Below are 24,563 nucleotides of genomic sequence, written 5' to 3' on the forward strand. Positions count from 1 at the left end.
ATATGCTGAATGTCCGTCTAAATCTGATCCAACTGAAGTCAATGGAACTTCTACAATTGACTTCAATAAAAACCTAGGTATTATTATATTGTGCCACTGTAAGGAGAATGGCTCATGACGCACACTTCTTCACCCTCTAAGTCCTCTATACAAAAATTATATCCATTTGTCTAAAATGTTAGGTTGCAAATCTGGGTGTTTCTGCCCTGGATTTTGCTCAGGGCTGCAGTAGCAGAGTGTTGTGGAAGAGCGATGAGGTTTAGCTGTAGAGCCACATGATGGGACTTGGGAAGGGCATGCCAACGTTATGCACAACTACAGACAATACTATCAATTTTTTAAAATACATTTTTTAAATAAAGGGATATTTTTCTCCTCCCAAACAATAAAAAGTTTAATTTTCAATTCAGGGGATTTATATACACAGTTCCTGTTGCTAACAGAAGCTGTATATGAAACTTTAGCGTACTGTACTGAAAATACTCGCCTTCAATACCCTTAAATCTTTAAGATAAGAGACCACATAGTTTTCATACAAGGCTAGTTTTTAGCTTGAGAAAGTTCTTCATTACAACCAGATATTTCTTGCCTATAGCCATTGGCTGAAAAAATAGAAACTTGGAAAACTTTCTCCGTAAGAATCATATGTCCATCTGTTTTATGAAGAGTACAGAATATAGGAATTGCTTATCTTTAGTTCTTAAAATGTTCAGTAATATGAACAAAGCCAGTAATTTCTATTTACATTCTGCGCTTCCATTCAGAATGATCAGGGATTGATCCTTCAGAAAGGGTCAAATTCAGGACTTAAATAGCAAATACATTCTCAGTTTTATGAATGTGTGAATAGTTTTAAAATTAAACATATACCTAAGTGCTTTGTTGGATCAGGGCCTTGTGACAGATATGGCAATCTCCTGCAATACCTTTGGGAGATTTTACTTGATTAAGTTTATGTATCATAGTGTGCCAGGGACTGTATGTAATTCTATGGAGGAGACTGACCACAGCCCTCCAAGAACTAAGAACATTGTGTGTGTGTTGGGGCGTGGGGGGAAAGTGATTGGCAAATTCACTCAGGTTGTAACATCTCCAGAGGTTTATTACCCCCTCAAAAGGCTTAATCTGGAATCTCCAGTAACTAGCAGATGAAGAAGGGACTTTTGGATAAATCACCTCAGATTAAACTGACTCAGGGCCTTCTTCCTGATCCAGCAAACAGATGGAACAAAGGAAAGGGGGATTGGACGGATCGACACCTGACAGAGCTGAGGATTGGAGTTGGGGTGATCTCTGGAAAGTTCATTAGCATGTACGTAGGTTCTTTTATTGTTTTCAATATATATTTTTCTGTAATGCTTTTACCTTAAGAATAAATGTGGTTTCTTAGAAAGGGCACTGTGGTAAGGTATAACTGTGAACAATTATGCTGCTTATATCCTCTGGAGAGAAAGCAATATGCAGATGCTGGCAATTTAGATCATCTGGCTTGCTGGGAATAACATAGTGTAGAAAGGAACTGTACAACCTGGAAAAACCCCAGTCAGGAGGGAGAGAGACATGGGTCTCTGCCCAAGAGGGGTGATGGTTGAGGAGCTGTAAGCCAAGAATGGTTGCATTTGCTGGACCAAGCAGGTGGAGAGGGGGAAGAAATACAGGTGCAGTTGCTCTGAACTATGACAGATCTCGCTCCTCAGTTTAACTTAACTAAAGCCTACTTATACTATGGCTGAATCTGGCCTGAGCTGTTTCACAGACTGACACATTATGCTGTCTATTATATTGATGCATATTTAGAGCAATTCCTGATTTACCCTAATGCTCCAAGTATTTATCATGAGTACATAACCATCACTCATTCACTACAAAAATGAAGCCATCTCTCTGGTGGAATGTAGCACCCACTATTTTCCAGCAATACTGTACAAAATTTTCTGCTAAAATGAGGAGTGAAGTAAGCCTTTCCCATTGAATGTACTGCAACCAGGATTAAATTACCCAAGTTGGACATTGGCCACTCATTGTGGTTAATACTATCTACTCTTGTGAAAAATGTGGGATTTTTGTAATAACTGCTGGCTCAGTTTTACATAGCAGCAGCACAGTGCTCCCTAACCATCACCTAAGGGACTGGTTTGGTACTAACTCAAAGGACTAGGAGGAATATATAGTGTCCCCTCCCCAACACCTGGTAGCAACAATATCTAGTTGTTATTTATTTTTTTCAGGTCCCATATCCAACAATGCTTAGCTACCAAGAGCTGAGAAGATCATAACTTAAGATGATCATAAGTAAAAATTATTAGCGGGAATATAAATGCACTTAGAAACATTTTAAAGGCAGGAAGATTTTCTCTATTATGAGCTGATTCTCTTTACCACTTGATAGTCATTTTTGCTTAAGTTCCTAAAAGGGTTAAAACCAACCCTTTTCAGTTGGAGAAGCTGAAAGGAGTTGAGTGCAGTAGTACTTACTTGAGAAATATGTTCCCTGAATAATCTAAGCATGCAGCTGCAACATCAATTAGCAGGTCTAAAAACACTGTGATCGCTAAATTATAAATACAATGAATCATGATTGCTAAACAAAGGGGGTGCATTCATTATCAAACAGTGCTAACGCTGCATCAAGCGCAAAGTTACTAAATGAACAGAGCTTTCTAACAGACTCTGATTGCTGGCATGGAACAGATGGTGCTTCTGCAGAAAAAGACTGCTAATTGTTGTTTATCTTACTTTCCTAGTCTTGAATTGTTGTAGTGTATGGTAAATTTTAACTGACACACAAGTTCTCAATAACAACCTGAAATTAATGCCTGTTTTTCCCCCAGCTATCACAGTAATGTTTATGATTTTATGCTATGCTTCGATGTGGACGTATTGTCAGTTACATTCCACACATGCCTCCAAAGCAGATTAAAAAAACTTTTCCCAATTTTGATGGTATATTAACATTGTAGGTGTAAGTGGATTTTCTTGTCTGCATTTTTTCTGCTTCAGAATTTCCTTATAATAATTTAAAAATTCTATGCACAGTCATCAGTCATCTGATTGAAATATGCTTCTTAGTGAAGATAGCACCATTAATTATTTTCATGACACATAACCACTGTTTAGCAATTTGTTATGTTCAGAATACCTTCTGTGTATTTTTACTCAAGGGAAAGAGAGGAACTCAGCTTCATTTTCAAGTGCAATGGACATCCTGATGAAGCAGCAATATGCTATACTCACAATGGGGAAAAAAAACTACATTTTTTTCAAAATTCTGCCTATTATTGAAAGTGACATGTAAAAGGGTCTAACTGACCTAGCAGTTACCTTAGTTTCTGATTTTCAAATGTCAGAAGCCTGCTACCACATACCATCTAAATCTATTATCTTATGGAAAGCATTCTGGTTTTGAACAAAACTATGGCTAAATCATATGCTGACTTTCCTACTTTTCTTTAACCTTTTACCCTTACATTTTTAGAGTGATGCATGGAGTTTTAGCTGCAAGTGATCCAGGTATCTACTTAATATCCATAAAGCTAATATGCCAGAATGTGAGATGACATAAGGCTAAAAAACGACCGAAAACCTTTTCAGTAAAAAGCTGAAAGGAGACTAAGAATAAAACACCCACTGCTTGAGAGTCGCAGTTCAGTCTGCCTGCTTTAATTGTTACTGAGTCTAAATACCACTTGTCTTTTAAGAAAGTAATGGAAAGTTAGTATCCCACTATTCAGTGGCATCCTTTCTCCCTTCCTTTTAAAACTTCATCAGACAAAAATCAATGAATTCAGATCAGATAGTATGGGAAGCTGCTAGTGCAACATTGCAGAATCAGTATGTGCCCACAAAAGAATTTATTTTGGAATCAACATTATACTGCCATAGTTTAATCACTGATTGATTTTCTGGAAATTAAGATAAATGTCCAAATCAAGATTCTGAACAATGAGATACTTAGCTTCCTTTCAGATTTTCAGCTTGTCACCATTTTGGCTTACCAACCATATATCTGTCAATTTTTGTGGACTTCTACTTAATAACATTACCCCACTATCTTTAATTGAAATAGTGAAGCTGAAAAAGAATGCATCTCTTCGGAAATGCAAGACTTAAAAGAAAATGTTGGTTGCCCCAACCCATTATTATAAACAACCAGCAAAGGTTGGATGGCAAAACTCTTACTGTCCATGATAATTTGGTGCCTCCTTGGTTGCCACATAAGAATAATTAGCATTATGAAGTACTTTTCATCTTCAAAGCATTTTACAAACATTAACTGCTTCTCCCCACACACCTGCAGTGTAGGACAGTTTAATTATCCTCATTTTACAGATGTGGAAATTCAGTGAAATTAAGCATCTTGGCTGAAGCAAAGACGGAGCATGTATCAGAGGGTGTATGCTGATTTCCATCAGGATAAACCCTGTCAGAAGCTGCTGATGGTAGGAGAAAAAGTAGCCACAGTATCCCCTCCACAAGGGTTGGGTACCATTCATACAGTAAATGGTAATTGCAGGTGTGGAGGTATGTCCAGGGCAGTGATTGGGGATGTCCACTGAGCTGCCTCTGCTAAAGGTCTTTTGTTGGGGGTTCTTCTTATACATTCAAATAAATAAATAAATAGAGCAGATATGTAAAATATACAGTAAGTTATTACTGCCTCTTTGAGGCCCTTTTTCAGTAAAGTACTTAAGCATGTCCTTAGATGCTTTTCTGAAGAGAAATGGATTTAAGCACCTGGTTAAGTCCCCTACACGTCAATGGAACTTAAGCACATGCTTAAATTTCAGCACATTCTTAAATGCTTATTTGAATCAGGGCCTGATTCTAGTAAAAATATTAATCCCTGCTTCAACCATTTAGCATGCATTTCTATTTGCACCATGACATTTACTTCTTAAAAATATCTTTTATTTCCACCATGTAGGCTACAATGACTGAATAGAAAAATAAAATGCTCTGAAATATTTTATTTAGCTGCTGCTAAGCTCCTTTCAGTAAGAGAATATGAAACTGCTCTTGGCTTTATACAGCTGAATGATCATTCTATGCTTTTAATGGCACAAGTTGTCCACTCTACCAGTACCTTAAGAAATTTACACCAAAAATATCACAAAACTGAGAAAAATATACATATTGGACAAATTACAACTTAATTTTCTTTCTACCTTGAATAATAATTAGGGTATTCTCCTATGTTTATACCATGGTCGCTCATGATCAATCAATATTAGCAAACTACTCTGGGCTTGCCTAAGGAACAGTAGAAAATATTTTTGGACACACACCTTTCATTTTGGAAATACTTCCATTCCTCATTAGAGCCTGAGAATTTGAGATTGTTCTTTTTTTAAAAGTAGGTGTTTAAACTGATTTTTCCCATATATGTTTAATAATTCTTCCCTAGGTTTAATCATAATCAAATTTCTTAGAAAAACTTATAAACAGGGAAGCAATTTACACTGAATAAAATTTAGTTTGTCAACTAAATGTCCCTGGATTATAAAAATAAAGAGGGTGTGTAACAATTCTATAATGCACATTGTGCAAAGTCTCATTGGATGGGATTTCCAAAAGAACTCAGCATTGTCCTAAATCATTGGAGTCCACACAACTTTTATCATTGGATTCAACAGAAGCAGAACCAAGTCAATATTGAATCCTTTATTAAAAATATATTGAATGGGTGTGACTTTCTAATCAACTGATATTTTAGGGTAGATAGCTTGCCTCACTCCTCTCTTGTTGTGCATAATCTTGGAAAACCAAAAAATCTGTCCATTCAAACCATGAAGTTGCTGCAACTGAATGTTTCCATTGCTAGAGCTGATGTCTCTAATTTTCTAAGCAGTGTGCTCACAAATTCATGCCAGATTTACATGCACAATTACTATGATTGCTTGCACAATAACTATTTAAATGTGTGAAGATTTCTGAACATACATTTATCTGATTTGATAAATGCACAGTTATGAAAATTAGAGCCCATAACACATTAATAATGATCTAAATAAATTAAAAAGCAACTAATGCATTCAAGAACATATTTAATCATTTTTACCAACTATATAGATGACTGCCATCAGTGTACCGCCACAAAAATGTTCTTGAAAATGAAATGGTGGTTAGTTAGCTTAGTAAATATAGAATATTGCTATTGTGAAAATAAATGTAAATGTAATATTTAGTTCAGAAGACACACTGCTGTCTGATAAAAACAGCTACTCTACCTGAAGCTGTTCAGAACTGCATAGTGATATATATCTCTACAGCTTGAGGTCGGAAAAGTAACTTTAATGTGCATTTGACTATATTAACTAGGACACTCACTTAGAATCTTCCATTATTTGGTCAGCCATAGACTGCACATTGTCTTCTGCTGAAGACTTGACCAAAGTGAACCAGACCTTCATTGTGTCCAAGCTGGAATAGTACAATGCACTTTTCCTGGCAATGCCCACAAAAATCTAGGGATCTTCAGCTGTCACATCATGTTGCTGCACACTTCTTAATATGTATTGCTCAGAAACAGCACACCACTCCGGTGCTCCAAACATTGCACTGGCTAGCTGTTCTATTCCAGATCCAGTTCATGGTGCTGATTCTGAACATCAAAGGCCTTAGTGTGCTAGTGTAATGCCGACAGACCCTGGTCGTCGGTGGGTGGGGTTGAAACTGGGGCCTCTGGCTGAAATTCCCCAGGCTGAAATTCACAGCCACTGGCCCTAAATTTGGAACTCCCTACAACCAGAAATCAGGAGCTGAAGTCTTCTAGGACACAATGGAAAACCTATCTTTTTGGATACGTCATTGCCCAGGGTATTTGGGAGCTGTTTAACTGGGGCATCTCCTAAGGAACCAATTTAGGATTGATAATATTAGGATCCAGATTTTTCTCAAACTGAGAAACCTAAAGTCATCTCATAAGCATGATTTACCATGACTGGACAGAGAAATCAGATTCAGGTAAATCCCTACCCATCCATTTTTTCAGCAGAAAGAAAACATGTTAATGTAACAGGGAATACAGTGTTTGATTTGGAGGGAGGGGCAGCAGCAGTAATAAGTGATTTGGGGGCAGTGATGGAAGTGATTTGGGGAAATAAATGAGGAGGAAAGGCAGGGATGGGATTTGTGAATAGAAGAATGTGACTGGAAGGGAAAAGGAGAAGATGCGGGAGGCAGAAAGAAAGAATGAGAAGAGGAGAGAGCCTGAGAACGAGTGAGATGCTGAGATAAACCTGTCATAGGGCCATATAAGAATGTGCATAGATATGAATGAGTGGTTGAGTGGGGAGGAATTGATCAAGGAAGGGGGAGTAAAGGAATATTGGGAAAGGGAGGCCAAATGAGGATAATGGGTGAGACTGATGAATAAAGAATGAGAATATGTAGAGTAGTTGAAGGAACCACACTTAAGTATTAAATGGAAGCTTAGACTGCTTGTCATTTCACAGAAAGAAAAACAAATTAGAGGGAACATTGTTTTCCAGTAATATGCGGTCTTCTGGCCTCAGCTCTCCACCTTCCCAGAGAGCAGCATTACTATTGAAATGGCATTGCCTCCTAATCAGGAAAATAGGATGTTTGCCAGCACTTCCTGATGAAGCAGATTCTATGTATTACTGATTATGTTTAGCAAACGGTATTTTGAATTTTTTTCTCTAACAAAAATATGAAGCCTCAAGTCCTACATTGTCTCTTTCAAGTATAACAGCATAGAATTCTTTATAACCAGCAAAGTTTCACACATTCATGTAATCTAGAATCTGCTGCTACAAAGTAATTTCCTAGAGAATTCAAGAATGTGATTACCTGGCAAGAGTAATACATAGTTATTTTGTTCTTTGTATGAACACTAAATTGGAGTTGTGCAGTGCCACAAATTAGAAATGGAATGATTAAGTTTGTGTTTTTACTCTGTATTTTTATCTAAACACAATCACACAGTATATTTATTTTGCTGAGAATAAGTGATTGCCTTTCACTGTAATAAATCAGGAAGTTGTAATCTGGTGTAGAACAAACATATTAATTGTTAATATTCAATCAAGCCATATTCCAGTTCTTCTGATTTTTAATGCTATCATAATCATTTGCAGCATTATAAATGTGTTGTAAATTGGTGGTGCAAATAGATAAAACTAATTAAGCATGTCAGTTCACTCAAGCCTATTAAATAGACCAATTTAACTAATTTTTTTTAAACAGCTTTCAGTTTACGTTTAATGATACCATCCTTTTTTTAAGTGTAAAAACTGCATCCAATTGCTTTCTGAGGCAGATCTACAGCAGTTCTGCGAGTGTAACATTTACAGGTTTCTATTAGCTGCATTTGTAAGGCTTGTGAAGCTTCAAAGACCAGGAATAATAGGATGACTTCATATGATACAGAAATGGATTTTAAAGCACAGAAACTTTGCTGAAGTTCTTATTTTGTATCAGATGGTAAAAATCTAAGATCTCTTCAATAACTCTAAGTGTGGAGTATCAGGGGGTAGCCGTGTGAGTCTGTATCTACAAAAACAACAAGGAATCTGGTGGCACCTTAATGCTATGCATCTGAAGAAGTGAGGTTTTTACCCACGAAAGCTTATGCCCAAATAAATCTGTTAGTCTTTAAGGTGCCACCAGACTCTAAGTGTGGAGCTATTTACACACATTACATTGTAGGAGGCACCATAATGGATCAATCTGTTGATCCGCCTTGTCCAATATCTTACTTCAGAGGGAAGGTCATATCCTACTCCCCCCACCCTTATGAACCTGGCAAATTTGTGCAATTTCTTTCTGCCCCCAGTAGGTGATGGCAGATGTCCTGAAGCACGATGTCTTGTTTTATCCTTTTAGTATCAGCCTTTAGGTATTTTTGACCTCTGCAATATTTTTCTTTATTCACAGATCTCCTACGCAGTATGTCTGAGAATACCAGCTGCATAATATTCCACTTCAAATAGGTGACTCTACATTGGTGTGCTGGCAGAGCTTATTCAATAGTGTATTTGAATGCAGATTTTCAAATATGGAAAAAAGGATTAACATTATTTTAATGGTTTAAGAGAATACATACGTGTTTGTGACAGGGTACTATTTGTAGCGCCCTGGTCCTTCAGATTGCTGCAGCACTGGGAAAAGTGCAGGCTAAATTGAAGCCAATTAATCAATTTCCTTTGGAGATTACTGACACTTGGGTGGCAATTGCTGGGTTCATAGGGCAATTGGGAGGATACAAGGGGGAGAGGGAACAGGAAGCAGAGGGGAGCTCAGAGGGTGAGTGTGGATTGAGGCGGGAAGGCTGTGTAGAATCTTCCTCTTGCTGTAAGTCTGTATTATGCTGTTAGAGTTTATAAGGAAAAAATAAATACATACCTGGTGAAAAGGGAAGAACCTGATGTGTGTTTGTGACTGTGAGGCCACATGAACTGGGCAGGCAGTGTGGTACACTGCTCAGTGATAGAGGAGCCCTGTGACAGTCTTACTATACAATATAAAGTGGGTGAACTATTTTGTCACAAAAGTAGTAAACAATATTGATTAAGCATTGAGAAACTAGCTGAATTCATTGACATTCGTGTTTTAAAACGGATTCAGCTGAAACTGTACTGATTCTCACTTCTACTGCAGGGGGAAAAAATGCTACCTCTGAAAGCTGTTTCTTACTTTCTCAGGAAGTAACGCATTTGGGAGATGGAAATAAGGCCATTCTGAGATAAGGATATATGAGCTTGACTGTCCCTTGTGTCTATGTTCTGCTCAGTGTTGGCAAGAAGGGGTTCTTGGAACTTGGCCAGCCCCAGCATGAAATAAAACAGCTGGGTGCTGCTCTCACTTACACCGCTGCTGTAAGGTCCCTAATGTCCAGGGGCATTCAAAAATGTGTGAATTCATGAAAGTGTGTTAACAGTCAAGAAAAAAAATATATATTAAACGATCCTCATTTTAGTAATCCCTGTACCATGCAGCAATCTCAGCAGCAGTAGGGGAACCTTTCAGGTTCCCATTTGTTCTTTCTGGAGAGTTTTGCCTTTAGCTTATGAGCATTCAGACAATCATATTTTTGGAAGATGTAAACTATCTTCTCAGAATTGCAGCAGAATATACCAGAGTTGAAAGAAAAGAAGTTGATGTGATATTAAGAACTAAAAACATAATAGTTTGCTGTGCTGAATACAGAAACTCCTCTTAGCTCTCAGAAAGATGTTACACAAACACTATGCTGGCTGCTGGGCCCATTCTGGCCAGACTGTGATGACCCATGGAGGGGAATAGCTGTAAGGTGTTTCCCCTTCTTCCCCTCAGCATATAGACTTCCCACAACTGCAGCCCCTGCACTCTCTCAAGTGCAAGGACTGCTCCCTGCTAATATTCACGGAGAGGGGGCAGCGCCCTTGCCCCATTTCTCCCCCTATCTACATTGGACATTCAAGCTTTCCATCTGTGGACAGGCTACAAACTATTATGGGCTGTAGCAACGATTTTGCTTCTCTTGTCTTTGTACCAGCATGCTCCAGGAGGCACTGGGCCTCCTGAATTTTGGGAAGGTGATATGCTTTTCTACCCCTGATGTGGCTGTGAGGCACTGGCCTGCAATCAAGCCAGATATAACGTCTTTTTCAGCACCTGCTTTTCTTTACTTTCTCACCTGATCATCTTTTCATATTTCTGCTGTTGAACAGTGAAAAGACACAAACTTTTAAAAGCTAGAAACAAAATATAAAATAGCAATAACTTTGGTAACAAGTGCCGGAAATCCTGTTATGGACTGATTAAGACACAATGTCCTGACCAGAGAAATGTACACAGACAAAAAGAGAAGACTTACTCTCTTCCCAGGAGGACCAGGTGGACCAGCTTCCCCCGAAGGGCCTGGTGGACCCTGTAATTGTAAACGACCCAAATTACTATTTCATGGAAACATGATGAATGTCATTAAAAAGCAAAGGTTATTGACTTTCTTAAAAACAACCAATATATGTTGCAATACTACAGCGCCTTTCATTGAACAATCTTAAAGTGCCTTGACAGTAGGTTAAGATCAGACAAGTGTGTAAAAATGACACTTCCTTTCTCCGCAAAGCTCTTTTCTGGATCAGGGTCCTGTTTAGAGTGTTACCAGCTCATGTTACTGAACAAGACAAAATTGTACTGGTTTTTTTGCTCCTTTAGCAACAGCAAATCATCCCAAGCCAAAAGGTGGCTGACAAAGAACACAATAGCATAATATGTTAGCCTACTGTCTGATTCAACTAAAAATGAGGTTATGTGCTTCGATTGTCTTCACCCATGTACAGGTTTCTACAGTGATGAAGCAGATCAGGTTGTTACTGAACTAGGCACCACTGATGTTAATTTCATATTCACTTTCATTATAATTCAACTACTTTTATTGCTTTTTATATAAAAGCAAGCATTTCATGGTACGTAATACTTTGTATAAAATGAATTGTTAAAAATGAAGGATTCATTTAATCACTGATGTAATTCCACTGAAATCACTAGAATTATAACCAGGGCCAAATCTAGTTCAACAAATTAATATGCATCTGCCAAAGAGATGTAATACTACATTACTTTTTTTTTTTGTCTTGGCACTTTGTTTATTTTTTTGTGGTAAAGATTTGTTCTGATCAACACTATATGATTTATAGATTTTTAAAAAAAAAACTAACAACACACATGTAGGAAGCCTCTAATTAAATAATATAGGAAATAAGGTAACATTAAAAAAAACACTGGGCTTGATTCTAAACACTGAGCTATGTCTATGTCTAGAAACTACAGTGATGGGATTAATAGATGAGTGTCTTTCCTGAAAGAGGATGTAAGCCCTCATGGGAATTTTCAGTAAAAAAACAAACCAGTTATTTTAATCTGTAGGGTCCTGATCTAATTGAAGACAATAGAAGGACTCCCATGGAAGTTAGATTGTAGCCCAAGCTTGGAATTTAAAAAGTATCCTAAAGGACTTAGTTACCCAAATTCCATTGATATTCAGCACCTAACTCCCTTAGGATTTCTTGGAACTCATGGCCAAGACACACAGCAACATGAATGTTTATTTTAAAAGAAACCTGCATCACTAAGGGAAGAAAACTTTCTGAGAAATCAAGTCTACTTTTTTGTTTAGATACATGACCTCATGTAAGGCTTGATCCTATGTTCACTGAAGTCATTGGCAAAGCTCCTATTGACTTTAATGATGCAGGATCACAGTCTTATCTATTATCTACTCAAAATCTGCATGTAGATTGCATGACAAACTGTGATAAATTTGATGCTCATAAAAGTGGTATTTAACTCTTTCAACTTCAGGTTAGTTGGTTCTATGAGTTATAAAGATCACTGCCACTAAAAAAAAAAGTTTACTTTAAGAATGGCCGTACTGGGTCAGATCAATGGTCCGTCTAGCTCAGTATACTGTCTTCTGACAGTGGCCAATGCCAGGTGCTTTAGAAGCAATGAACAGAACAGGCAGTCATTGAGTGAGTCATCTCCTGTTGTCCACTCCCAGCTTCTGTCAGTCAGAGACTAGGGACACACAGAGCATGGGGTTGCATCCATGACTATTGCGACTAATAGCCATTGTTGAACATGTCCTTCATGAATTTATCTAATTCTTTTTTGAACCCTGTTATAATTTTGGTCTTTACAACATGTTCTGGCAATAAGTTTCACAGGTTGACTGTGCGTTATGTGATGAAGTACTTCCTTTTGTTTGTTTTAAACCTGCGGCCTATTAATTTCATTTGGTGACCCCTGGTTCTTGTGTTAAGTGAAGGAGTAAATAACACTTACTTTTTCACACCATTCATGATTTTATAGACCTCTATCATATTCCCACTTAGTCATCTTTTTTGCAAGCTGAAAAGTCCCAGTCTTTTTAATCTCTCTCTATGGAAGCTGTTCCATACCCCTAATATTTTTGTTGCCTTTCTCTGTACCTTTTCCAATTCTAATATATCGTTTTTGAGATGGGGTGACCAAGACTGCATGCAGTATTCAAGGTGTGGGTATACCATGGATCTATATAGTGGTATTATAATATTTGCTGTCTTCTTATCTTTCCCTTTCCTAATGGCTCCTAACACTCTGTTAGCTTTTTTGAGTGCAGCTGTATACTGAGTGGATGTTTTCAGAGAACTATCCACAATGACTCCAAGATCTCTTTCTTGAGTGGTAACATCTAACTTAAACCCCATCATTTTGTATATATATTTGGAATGATGTTTTCCAATGTGCATTACTTTTAATTTATCAACATTGAATTTTATCTGCCATTTTGTTGCCTGGTCACTCAGTTTTGTGAGATCCCTTTGTAACTCTTCACAGTCTGCTTTGGACTTAACTATCTTGAGTAATGTTGTATCGTCCGCAAATTTTGCCACTCACTGTTTACCTCTTTTTCTAGAGGCTTACCCTTGTCCACATGGTTGTTGATCCCCTCAAAGAATTCTAATGGATTGGTGAAGCACGATTTCCCTTTACAAAAACCATGTTGACTCTTTCTCAACAAACTGTATTCATCTATATGTCTGAAAATTCTGTTCTCTACTATAGTTTCAACCACTTTGCCTCATACTGAAGTTAGGCTTACCCGTCTGTAATTGCCAGGATTGACTCTGGGGTCTTTTTAAAAAAATGCTATCCTCCAGTCATCTGGTACAGAAACTGATTTAAATGATAGGTTACATACCACAGTTGGTAGTTCTAAGATTTCATGTCTGAGTTCTTCAGAACTCTTGGGTGAATAGCATCTGGTCCTGGTGACTTATTATTGTTTAATTTATCAATTTGTCCAAATTGACACCTCAATCTGGGACAGTTTTGACACTTTAAAAGAATCAGATTAAAATCTCAGATTTGGCACTTTAAAAGAATTACTCCAGTGTGGGAACGTTCCTCATATCAACTGCAGTGAAGATTGATGCAAATAATTTATTTAGCTCTTCTGGTTCAATTTATAACCTCTCTAAGTAGGTGGTTACTACCCTCATAAATGTTAACCTAGAGATTTTTTGAAAATATATTTTCAGACTAATTCATCAGTACAAATGTAACAAGTCTGGAAGAAACATTGAGCAACAATGTTCAATAGGAATTTCCCCCATCCGCCTCTTTTTCTGTTACTCCACTTAGCTTAGTATGCTGAATGCTTCTATTAGGTTCCCATTAGCAATAATGAGATAACTGCCACATAAATGGCATTTATGTGTATAAATCTCTCATGTACTGATAGCTAAATAGATTCACCAAATGGAAATGCCATGAGTCCTATTGGATAACATTGTAGGACTGAACAGTTTGATAAGCTATTTGGCATGAAGAACTAACATTTTTAAAAGTACTTTCTTAGTCTCTTGAGTCAGAAATATAGATGCAAATTTTCTGAAGCTTACAAATATCCCTTCCCCCTGCCAGCGCACAACCTAGCTCCATCCATTTCTTCCTTCTAATTAAAAATCTCCCTTTCTCCATGCTGTGGTGAACTATAGCACGGATTTCCCTCTCAGACCCTTTTGATGCTGGAAATAAGGCTTTCTAAATCGGAAATTCTAGCCTCTTGCATCACAAGGTTAAATTAATGAAGTTTAATATATGCACATCCATCACACAATAACTTATTTGCGTAGTAGGCTCAGAGTCCTGATGGCACTTAGCTACCGCAATGTTATCCACCTTAGATTTTAAGACTTGTGCTCATTCAGCACACAAACTGAGGGAAGTTATATAGCTATTATTCCCTCTCAGACTATAAATGACTCCATTTTTATTGCTTCATATGTTACCACAAAAAATGTGTCCACATTTGAAAAAAATGGGCAGCACAATCATACACACAAAGACCTACTATGATTTGGGTTCTGTGTGGAAATTAATTTACAATATACAGTGAACTATAAAAGAGAATTTATTTAGAAAATATTTTTGAAAATATCTGCATTTATAGAAAGCTGACCTTTTCTACTTATTTAGCAGAAGCTGCTTTCTTAGCATGGAGGAATACAGAGCACAAATAAAATAAAAATATTAGAGACAGCTTACTTACAGGTTGACCAGGATCACCATCTTCTCCTTTCTCCCCACCAGTACCATCTTGACCCTAAAGAAATCCCAGGGAGAGAGACACAACATTTAAATCAGTTGAATTTTGAAAAATAGTCTGATTTATGGTCTCACCCATAATGTATGTTGTTTTTCAATAGGACATTTTCTTGAAAACTTACTATAAAGTTTTGGTAAAATGAATTAATTTTAAGATTCTGAAACCAAAAGCAGCTAGAAAAATACCTCTCCCAGGGCAGATCTCTTTCCCATTGAAGTTAAGGAGAGTTTTACTTTTGACTTCAGTGGGAACCAAGATTAGGCCCTAAATCTAGTTTGTAAGAATACTTACAGCAGGGCCAGGTTCACCAGGGGGACCAGGATCTCCGGGGAAACCAACAGGGCCCTAGACAAATGGGAAAGAAAGCAAGGCTGAAGTCATACAACAAGAAGTATGTTAAGTCATTACATACAAAGTATTTCAGTTAGAAAAGCACAATTGTATAAACTCCAGAAATGCATATACAATCCTATAAAAGTGTTAAATAAAACGATGCGCTGTTTGGTGCAATAATGCCCTTATTTTTAAATTAGTAGGCTCACTTACTGGATTACCCTTAGGCCCATCATCACCTGGAGGTCCTTTGGCACCTGGAGGTCCAGCAGCTCCAGGTGGACCAGCCTCACCTTTTTCTCCCCTTTCACCTTTTGGTCCCTGTAAACAACATAAAAATGTTAGCTTTCTGGAACTACTACACCCAGAATATGTAAGAGAAGGAAGATCTACAAGTTAATGAGAGAGAAAAAAGATGCTCTGAGATGTTAAGTGTGAAATTTTATTATAAAGGCTTGTCTTTGGAATAGAAATGGGACCCAAATCAACCCCCAGATTGGAACACCCACAGATCTCAGGACAGTTTCAGATCCTCATCAGCATGAAGATATTGATGCTCAGGCCCATCTCTAGATTGGAATGAACTTTTCCACTAACAAAGAGAGACAAATCTATCTGGAAGAAACGTATTGATGAAATACATAAACTTGATTGTAAAATAAATGTTATCTCACACAATTCTAAGATTCCTTTTGTCTTCCAGTTGTTATTATACAAGATGTGGGCTATAGCTGAAAGCAATTTGCATTTCACAGACATGAAGAAAATATGAAGAAAGCATCTGAGACTCCAGCTGCATAAAGAATCTGATTACACAGAACCTGCAATTCCTTTAAAGGAAGTTTTAAGTAGGTAATTTATTGTACTAGAACAATAGTAATTAAAACAAACAGTACTCACGCCTGTGCCAGATTCTCCAGGAGGTCCAGGGTTACCAGCTTCCCCAGGCTCACCCTATAAAAAAATGAGTGCAAATTAACGTCGTACTGGCATTACTGGTAATACTCCCCTGTATTTACCTGTATTATTATGACTTTTCTTATAGTTTGAAAACTAGGCTCTCAGAACCTGCCAACAGTTATGCATGTGAGTAACTTTACCCATGTAAGTAGTCCTACTGCACGCAGGTACATGGACTTACTCACATGTGTTTTTGCAGAATCGGGGTGTTAACTATTTAGACAGAGATTATCAAAGGCACAAACTCAACTTTCAATGGGAGCTGGAAACTAAACTTCCCTATGTCCCTTTTAAAAATCTCCCCATTAATTGTCTCCTTTTTTGTCCTTTTTTCCTAATCCGAGAAAAGTCAAACACATATATTGGTCATCTGCACCTTTCTTCCTGGCAGTTATGTTTCTGGAAGCAAATCCTTACAAATTAGCAAATACTAACTGAACATGAATTTCAAATGATTTTAGACATTAGCACTAGTGTTAGTACTATAATAAATAATAACAAAAAGAATAAAATAATAAACACCTAATAAAACTTTCACCAGAGGCCACAAAGGCACTCAGTGTTTTATCAGTAATGGGAATTGTTAAGTAAGCCAGATGGCTTCTAAGAGAACACCATATACAAACAATCTGCTCAAAGTAAAAGATTACACTGTATTAAGTGAACATTTCAGTTAATTTATCCTCTTTTTGAACCAATGCACAGTACTGTACATGTCAGGTCTGTCTTTTCAGCCACTCCTTTTAAAGTGTAGTTATGAGTGATTATTTTCTAGTTCAGTGGACTGTTAAATAAACTTCATAGAAAAGTAGCTTGTTACTAAAATGTTCTGTTGTTAATAATGCCCCGAATATACAACTCTCTGAATGTATAACAGAACCTATTTTCTAACTGTTGGCAAGAACTCAAGAAAGAAATGCATATTTTTACTTAAAAGATTTCTTAATTTAACTGTCAGGGTGTGAAATTACTGACATTTGTCTGCTCAGAAATTAAAAAAAATAAAACTAGAAAAGTTCTCAATTTTCTCCAGTAGCAAAATTAATACTAAAGCTAAAATACCTTCTTTAAAACAACTATGTGCAGTACCGTGCCCTACAGGAGAAAGATTATATTATTCTGTTCACTATTAGAGCCAATTAGATCATCTTCAGTTCCTCAGCTCCTCAGAAACAAGTTTAAAATGCCCTTGGTGAATCTGGCTTTAGAAATTGTAGTGTTTTATTATGCTTGTTACTTAAATTTTGCAACAGTCTAAAATCTTATTGTTTTATTTGTAGTAATGATCTTTCTTAGGTACTTAGGATTAAATAGGCTTCTGCAATACAATATTTATACTATTTTAAAAATAAAGTTCTGTGAATTGTTCAGTTTAATGGGGTTGCTTTAAAATTTGTTTTCTACGGAATTTCACAATCTTCACTGTCTTGTTCTCTACAGAGATCTTACACCATCATTATTAGTGTTTCTCTGTACATGCCTACATCTGTAAGGTTAGATTTATGCCACTAGGGAGAATTTGAACAAGTCTCTGAGCTAGCAAGTAGATCAGCTTTTTCTTGAGTTATTCAGACAAGTGAAAAATTGATAAATATATACAAAATGTTTAAAAGGCCAAAATATGAGCCTCTATAACAACTTTTAACAATATTTAACAGCCTGAAGCCTGATTCACCCATATGGCAATATCTGTGCCACGTGGAGACCATTAACTTCAATAAGACTTCCAGATGTAAGGGACTCCCTACATGGATCATACTGTAGGATCAAGGTCTCATTTAGTGAGTTGCATAAGGACAATGATCAAGGACCCAGTTGTGCCTGTCAAGCTCCTGATGCAGCACAGTTCCTTACTGAGTTTCCCAGTGTGTAATTACAATACGGTTTGCTCTTCTTCTGCTTCCCTCAATGAGCTTTTAATCCAATCTATGAAGCGGGAGGAAGGGAAGGGACTAGGCGCCTTCCCTGTCCTCTTTGAGGTATGTTCAGGGACACATGAAGAACACAAGTGCTGCACTCTCAGGCACTCTCGGTTGTGGATGGCGCATAAGTAGGGTAAGAAAGCTTCTTGTGAGTCCCCTCTCGGGGCATCTGTGTAAGTGCCAGCTACAATCTGGCCTCACGTAAGGACTATATATAAACTCATAAACAGATCCCTGAAATAAATATGACCTTTCCACTATCTAATGTTTTGTAGTATGAAATTCAGCCTCTGTATTTTGTCTATAGTGGATCTCATGCTGCAAAACATAAATTGGTGTGAACGTTCATATTTGTTTCACACAGCTTTTTTTAATCAAGTTTAGACGGTGCTTATGTGGAACAAGATGGCCCTATCTGCCCCTAGATATATATTTAGAGAGCATATTCATATCACAGATGTTAAATAGATGAATAATCAATACACTATAATTTGTTAATGAAAACATTTCTTTTTTGCTTTTTGGCCGAGCTCAAGGGTGATATCAAATGAATATCTGATTCATCCTCCACATGGGAACTGTCTCCTTTTCTTGAGATCTATTCTGTCTCTAAGTACTGCAGGGCCTTAATCAGATCTTACTCAGGCAAAACCTGAGAGATGTCACTGAAAGCTTTTCTTAACAAGATCTCAGTAAGGACATTGGCAGTTGTTCCTAAGCTACAAAGAGTGATATAGTACCATAGATGTGTTTAAATCTGAAATGTTACTTTCATTATTCATGGAGAGTAATTTGTATTAAACTAAAGGTCCTAATTTTAAGTAAAATAATTCTAGAAAATATGGAATAGCAAAAAGATAGTGGATAGAATGGTGCCACCTTCTGGTTATGCTGCGGAATAGTGCAATTGGTTTTGTAAGGGTGTGAAAACATTGAAACACCAACTCTGAATGACAGTCAGTGTGCAGGGGTTTTAATCACCGTTCTGTTTCTCTGTCTTCCTCACAAAGAAATGTCCACGTATGAAAAGGTTATTATGAAGACAGAAGTGAGATCAGCTCCAGAGATTTTCAGAGCCTCTAAAAGAGGTTACATTTATCAGCTCTGAATTACATGGGCTTAAGCGATACACAGGTTCGGTGCTGACCCTCAGCCTGAGGGGTGAATTTGATCCTACGGGAACCAAATTGTTCTAATTCCAGGAAGAAATTTTATCGTGTGTGGAGAGATCAGTAAATCATGCAAAATTATTAATTAAGGGCCAGATCCTATGCTGGTGTAAATTGCCAGAGCTCAATTGACTTCATATAGCAAAGCGTAATGATTTGTTTTAGCATTCTTAAAAGAACTCCAAATAATAGGATTCTGAGAAGGAATAACAGGCATAAAATTAATTATTTCAGCTTTTCTTCAGTTCATGGACACATGTAATTTTTCACCATTCACCACAGACAATGCTTAACTCTTGATGGTTAGGAGGGCACAGTTTAAAGCTTCTGGGCGGCACGTGACTGCCCCATGCATCGCCTCTGGGCTGAGGAGCAGCAGCAGATCCAGGAGCACCAGTGAGCGAGCAACTCAGGGAGCATCTTATGGCAGCCGTGCTCTGCCGGCCAGTGCTGGGCTCCTTTGGGGGAGAGGCAAGAGCACATCAGGGTGCAGCTCGGAGCTGTGCCACCTGTCCTCCCGGGGGAGCTCCTGGCCATGCACAGGCGGCCTGGCTTAGGGAGCAGGACAGACAGCCTGGCTTAGGGAGCAGGACAGAGAGGGCTGCTGGGCAGCCAGCCAGCACACCAGCTCCCACAGCACAGAGAGCCAGAGGCCTGAGCAGGCCAGGCAGCTCCCACCTGCTGGCTCCTGGCAGGAGCCAGGTAATGGTTTTAAACTGTGGGGTGTGCCATTTTGAAAACCTCTGTGCTAAATGGAAGATGAAAATCGGGGGCTAGGGAGGGGGCACATGACCCCATGTACCATCCCACATGTCACCTCTGCTATTGACAGATTCAGCCTGCTCCACACATTATGAAAAGGCATAATTAATAGAGAGATGGCACAAAATTCAGTGCATACACATCCTTTTATTACATTATGTTTGTATTAGGGTGACCAGATAGCAATTGTGAAAAAATGGGACAGGAGATTGGGAGTAATAGGCGCCTATATAAGAAAAAGTCCCCAAAAATGGGACTGTTCCTTTAAAAACAGGACATCTGGTCACCCTAATTTGTATTGTATTAAATAATAATACATAACATTTACGTTACACTTTACAGCTGCTGAGAGCTGTACATAACAGAGTATTTACTAATGACACCCATGAGCACAAACAAACTTCCACTAGCACCCTGTGTTTATTTTTGTTCGGCCATCTAGAAGAGAAGTTTGGGGTTTATTTGTATTTATTTCTGTTTTATTTTTGTGCTAGCAAACCCAGAGATTTTCCAAGTTCAGGATGACATTAAAAAAATCTACTTTTTAAAGAGTACAGTAGAACCTCAGATTTATGAACACCAGAGTTACGAACTGACCAGTTGTCATAACTATAAAGGGAAGGGTAACAGCTCTCCTGTGTACAGTACTATAAAATCCCTCCTGGCCAGAGACTCCAAAATCCTTTTTCCTGTAAAGGGTTAAGAAGCTCAGGTAACCTGGCTGACACCTGACCCAAAGGACCAATAAGGGGACAAGATACTTTAAAATCTTGGTGGGGGGAAGGCTTTTGTTTGTGCTCTTTGTTTTGGGAAGTTGTTTGCTCTTGGGACTGAGAGGGATCAGACATCAATCCAGGTTCTCCAAATCTTTCTGAAGAATTCTCTCATATTTCAAACTTGTAAGTAAACAGCCAGGCAAGGTGTGTTAGTTTATCTTTGTTTTCTCAACTTGTAAATGTACCTTTTGCTAGAGTGTTTATCTCTGTTTGCTATACTTTGAACCTAAGGCTAGAGGGGGGTCCTCTGAGCTCTTTAAGTTTGATAACCCTGTAAAGTTATTTTCCATCCTGATTTTACAGAGATGATTTTTACCTTTTTCTTTAATTAAAAGCCTTCTTTTTAAGAACCTGATTGATTTTTCCTTGTTTTTAGATCCAAGAGGGTTGGATCTTGATCCACCAGGAGTTGGTGGGAGGAAGGAGGGGGGATGGTTAATTTCTCCTTGTTTTAAGATCCAAGGGGTTTGGATCTGTATTCACCAGGGAATTGGTGAAGAGTCTCTCAAGGCTACCCAGGGAAGGGAATTAGCTTTGGGAGTGGTGGCAGCAGACCAGATCTAAGCTGGTAGTTAAGCTTAGAAGTTTTCATGCACGCCCCCACATTTGTACCCTAAAGTTCAAAGTGGGGAAGCAGCCTTGACACCAGTCAACCACAGACCTCAGTTGGAACTGAAAGTACACAATCAGGCAGCAGCAGAGACAAAAAAAACCAACCAAACAAACAAAAAACAGTACAGTACTATGTTAAATGTAAACTACTAAAATAAATAAAGGGAAAGTTTAAAAAAAAGTGACAAAGTAAGAAAACTGTTTCTGTGCTTGTTTCATTTAGATTAAGATGGTTAAAAGCAGAATTTTTCTTCTGCATAGTAAAGTTTCAAAGCTGTATTAAGTCAATGTTCAGTTGTAAACTTTTGAAAGAACAACCATAACGTTTTGTTCCAAGTTATGAACATTTCAGAGCTATGAACAATCTTCATTCCTGAGGGGTTCCTAACTCTGAGGTTCTACTGTAAATTTAATTTGGAGCCTGGCAAACAGTTAAGGACAAATTTCCAGAAGTGCTGAGCATTTCCAACTCCAACTGGAATCAGTGAGAGGTGGTAGCTGTTTCGCAACTCTGAAAATCAGGCCCTAGTGTCATATTACAGATAGAAAAGAATGGATTTATAAGACTACTTCTGAACCTAGGGCATTACACTTTCCAATTAAGTATATGGGCAACAAGCTGCATGTGTATCTTACATGCAGTTTATCATGCTTTTCGCCCTAATTACTTTGGCATACAGCCTCACCTTACCAGTTCAAACTATGCTGGTAGGTTTTGTTCTAATACCTTTTCTAATTATAAGCTGCACAAAGAGTATACTTTGGGGAGAAGTTTGTTTTTAAGTGGTTATGCTTGAGCGTAATGGAGAATCTCACCATTCCAGGGAGCCTACCAGCATTAATAATGCAACATTAAATGCACATTTGTACTGAAGATGCCTTTGATCAGTTAGGCCTATATTTTGTGTGTATAGTGGAGGAATCAACAGGCTGGTTAAAAACACATCACATTAAATATGATAAAAATTGTTTATAGTTTGCTAGCAGATAAAGGGGCCTTTGAAACACTAGTATTAACGACTGAATATCTCCTTCTAGTCCAGTCACGCAAATACTAATGTGATCAAATGCTGTGCTTCCCTCCTCAATAGTAACAGGGAGGATGCCAAAACGTTCTTCCACACTTTACAAAGAACTGTGGCTCATATTATCTAGCATGATGAGCCTACCCTGAAGGGGACCGTAAGGCCAAAGCATGCTTATGCATTAAACACCATTGAAAGAAAATATAAAGAAGAAAGGGAAAAGACATGCTTAGTTTTGTAGGGTGAACAACCCTACCGTTGCTCGAACAACGTCTGAGTGTTAATGATTCACACAGCACAGACTCCTTTTGACAGAACAATTCTCTATGATTTCAAAAAACTGGTCGAGTGCATTATGTGGAATTTAAATGAAGAAGGAATGTGTCTTCACTGAGAAACCTGGCATTTATTTAAAGCTTGGAAATAGTAAAGCAGAAGACAAGTAATTAGAAGAAATAAAAAAAAACCTAGCAAAATAATGTGCTCGAAAGCATCTGTATATGAATGCAGAGAATATGGGAAATAAGAAATGAAAATGATACCCTGTAATGCAGAGTGTGAATTCATGTTCTTGAATTAAACCTAGTGGGATAATTCTCACACGTGAATGTAAATGGGGGCTCAAAACCATATAGAAGAATCAGAAAGGGAAGAAAAGGAGCAAGGGTGGCAATATGTCACAATTTTTACAAAATAACTGGGATATAATTTGGTCATGAGGATATACTTTAGGTAAAAATATAAAGGGTGAAATCCTTGCTTCATTGAAACCAGTGGCAAAATTCCCATTGACCTCAAGGAGGCCACAATTATACCCAAGGATTTTTTTTAATTTTTTTTTACAAGTAGCAACTACAGTCGGGGCCCACAAGACCAGAAGACAATGAAAATGAGAAATATATGGACAATTAAGATGCTTAGAAGTGAAGGGTGCTGGATGAGAAGATTTCAGCTCCCTAGTCATCTGTGTGATGACAAATACAGATAAACATGGAAGAAAGGGATTCCTATGGTACACAAAGGAAAACTTAACAGCTCTAGGAATGGAAGAAACTAACTTGGATATACTTCTTAACAGTGCAATTTTCAGTTAGGTACTGGGTACAGAGACATGACATTATGGACCAAGGTGGTAATAATCTCTCTATACATGATGTCAGGTCTTTAACGATAGTGAATCTAGACATTCATTTCTGGGCCCTCCATACCAAAAATATGTCAACACATGGGAGGGAATTCAGAGAAGGAAAACCAAAAGTATTAATTAAATGGAGGAAACGAGGCATAAGGAAAGATTAACTAGTTACAAGCTTGGTCAAACAATATTTATGTAGGGATATTATAGTCTTCTATGTGTTTGAAAGGTATAAACATAAAGAAGGGAGAAAAATATGTAGAGGGTGAAAAAGGCTTATAACTAAGAGTAATGGAATGAAGACTCTCTTAAGAAAAGTGATGGTAGTCCCATCACTTATTTTAATTTAAAATTGGATTGGGCAAAGCATTGGGAAATATAACTTAGAAATTACCTTGATGACCGATCTCATTGTACACTGTGAAAACTGTGAGCAAGATGGTTTAGATCATGTATAACACATCCTTTGAAGGTGATAGATAGTTGGCCTCTATCTTTTCAAAACAGAGGGGCAATTCAGAACACCTAATCAGTCTTCCTTAGCTGCTGAAGCAACAGCTTGTGGTCAGTCTTGCTGAGATGTCCAGCATGATGAAAAGGTCCAAATAACCCTGATCTAAAAGCAAGAAGTGATTAATTACATTGCTCTACAGCCAAAATGCTTCTGAAATAAATGTAGTCAAACTTCACTAATTCTGGATCACTGAGAACGAAAATGATGCTTAAAATTGTTGATTGGCTCTAGTTTTCAAGATACGCTATTGGGTCA

At 37.8% G+C, this 24,563-nt stretch overlaps 1 protein-coding gene across 7 annotated transcripts in view; it reads right to left on the reverse strand.

The window, feature by feature from the left end:
- The window catches only part of COL11A1 (collagen type XI alpha 1 chain), a 235,817-nt gene that overhangs the window by 22,012 nt on the left and 189,242 nt on the right, over positions 1–24,563 (reverse strand). For all 7 annotated transcript variants that reach the window (XM_042840641.2, XM_005285451.4, XM_024101999.3 and 4 more), the window contains 5 exons: positions 16,334–16,387; positions 15,647–15,754; positions 15,392–15,445; positions 15,044–15,097; positions 10,820–10,873 (listed from right to left, as the gene is read on the reverse strand). In XM_042840641.2, coding sequence (XP_042696575.2) covers positions 10,820–10,873; positions 15,044–15,097; positions 15,392–15,445; positions 15,647–15,754; positions 16,334–16,387 — 324 coding nt within the window. The remainder of the gene's footprint in view (positions 1–10,819; positions 10,874–15,043; positions 15,098–15,391; positions 15,446–15,646; positions 15,755–16,333; positions 16,388–24,563) is intronic.

This window comes from Chrysemys picta, chromosome 8 (assembly GCF_011386835.1).
Source record: "Chrysemys picta bellii isolate R12L10 chromosome 8, ASM1138683v2, whole genome shotgun sequence".
Classification (NCBI taxonomy): Eukaryota; Metazoa; Chordata; order Testudines; family Emydidae; genus Chrysemys; species Chrysemys picta.